This window comes from Austrofundulus limnaeus, unplaced genomic scaffold, assembly GCF_001266775.1.
Source record: "Austrofundulus limnaeus strain Quisiro unplaced genomic scaffold, Austrofundulus_limnaeus-1.0 Scaffold1630, whole genome shotgun sequence".
NCBI lineage: Eukaryota > Metazoa > Chordata > Actinopteri > Cyprinodontiformes > Rivulidae > Austrofundulus > Austrofundulus limnaeus.
In genome coordinates this window covers 50,037-51,207 of record NW_013954032.1, presented here as the reverse complement: position 1 = coordinate 51,207, position 1,171 = coordinate 50,037, and the positions used below count along the sequence as shown (strand labels likewise).

Below are 1,171 nucleotides of genomic sequence, written 5' to 3'. Positions count from 1 at the left end.
CATTTACCCAGAATGCTTTGCGTGGAAACAAAATGGCTCCGTCCCTGTTAAAATATATTTTTAAAAATTTACAAAACTGAACATCCTTTCAACTCTGGATGCAAACACATTCCATAAACTGTCACCTCAGTTTGTTTACATGGAGTTCTGTTGTTGTTTACAAACACAGACAGCAGCAGCAGCTAGCTGTAGCACCTCTGGTGCAGTTAAAAATCCAGTCTTCAGACTCTCGTCTTCATGGAAATATTTATTCTTTCCATCGTCTTCAGTTTGGTGTTAAATCATTCATCCAGCAGAAATGTTCTGGAAGTGCTACAGCTAGCTGCTGCTGCTGTCTGTGAATGAAGATGTAATGTGAGAATGACAGAAAAGCTAAAGGATTTGAAACAGAACATTCACTGTTTGAAGACTAGCCATTAGCTCATCAGTGTAGTCAGAAGAGGAGCCACCTACAGCAGGTAAGATATTTACTGTCCACACCAGTGGTTATGTTGACCCACACCAGGCTGCAGGACCAGAACCTTTGTCCTGGTGGGCTCCAGTTTCACAGTTAAAGCGATGGACTGAGGACTGGTGTCAGGTCAACAGGTCTGGATCTGGTTCCAGGTCTGATCAGGTCTGTCTCTGTGTCCTTCAGACGGTGATGAATAATCTGAACCCTGTGTGGAAAACCTTCAAAGTGTCTCTGAACTCTCTGTGCAGCGGAGACCACGAGAGAAAACTGCAGGTACCTGTCCCTGTCTCTGTCCCTGTCTCTGTCCCTGTCTCTGTCTGTCCCTGTCTCTGTCTGTCCCTGTGTCTCTGTGTCTCTGTCTGTCCCTGTGTCTCTGTGTCTCTGTCTGTCTCTGTCTCTGTCTGCCCCTGTGTCTCTGTCTGTCTCTGTCTGTCTCTGTCTGTCTCTGTCTGTCTCTGTCTGTCCCTGTCTCTCTGTCCCTCAGTGATCTTTGTCCTCTGAGGACTCACTGCTGTCTCTCTGTCCCTCAGTGCACGGTGTGGGACTGGGACTCTAATGGGAAACATGATTACATCGGTGAATTTGAGGCCTCGTTTAAAGAGATGAGAGGAGCCATCGATGGACGCCAGGTGAGCTGAGGTCCAGTTCTACTGAAACAGAACCAACCACAACTGACCAGAACCAACCACAACTGACCAGAACCAACCACAACTGACC

At 47.1% G+C, this 1,171-nt stretch overlaps 1 protein-coding gene across 1 annotated transcript in view; it reads left to right on the top strand.

The window, feature by feature from the left end:
* Positions 1-1,171, top strand: part of LOC106535965 (copine-4) — a gene marked incomplete in the record, with an annotated part of 27,189 nt that overhangs the window by 12,877 nt on the left and 13,141 nt on the right. The window contains 2 exon segments of the mRNA XM_014033118.1: positions 638-727; positions 985-1,083. Of these exon segments, the coding sequence (XP_013888572.1) occupies positions 638-727; positions 985-1,083 (189 nt within the window).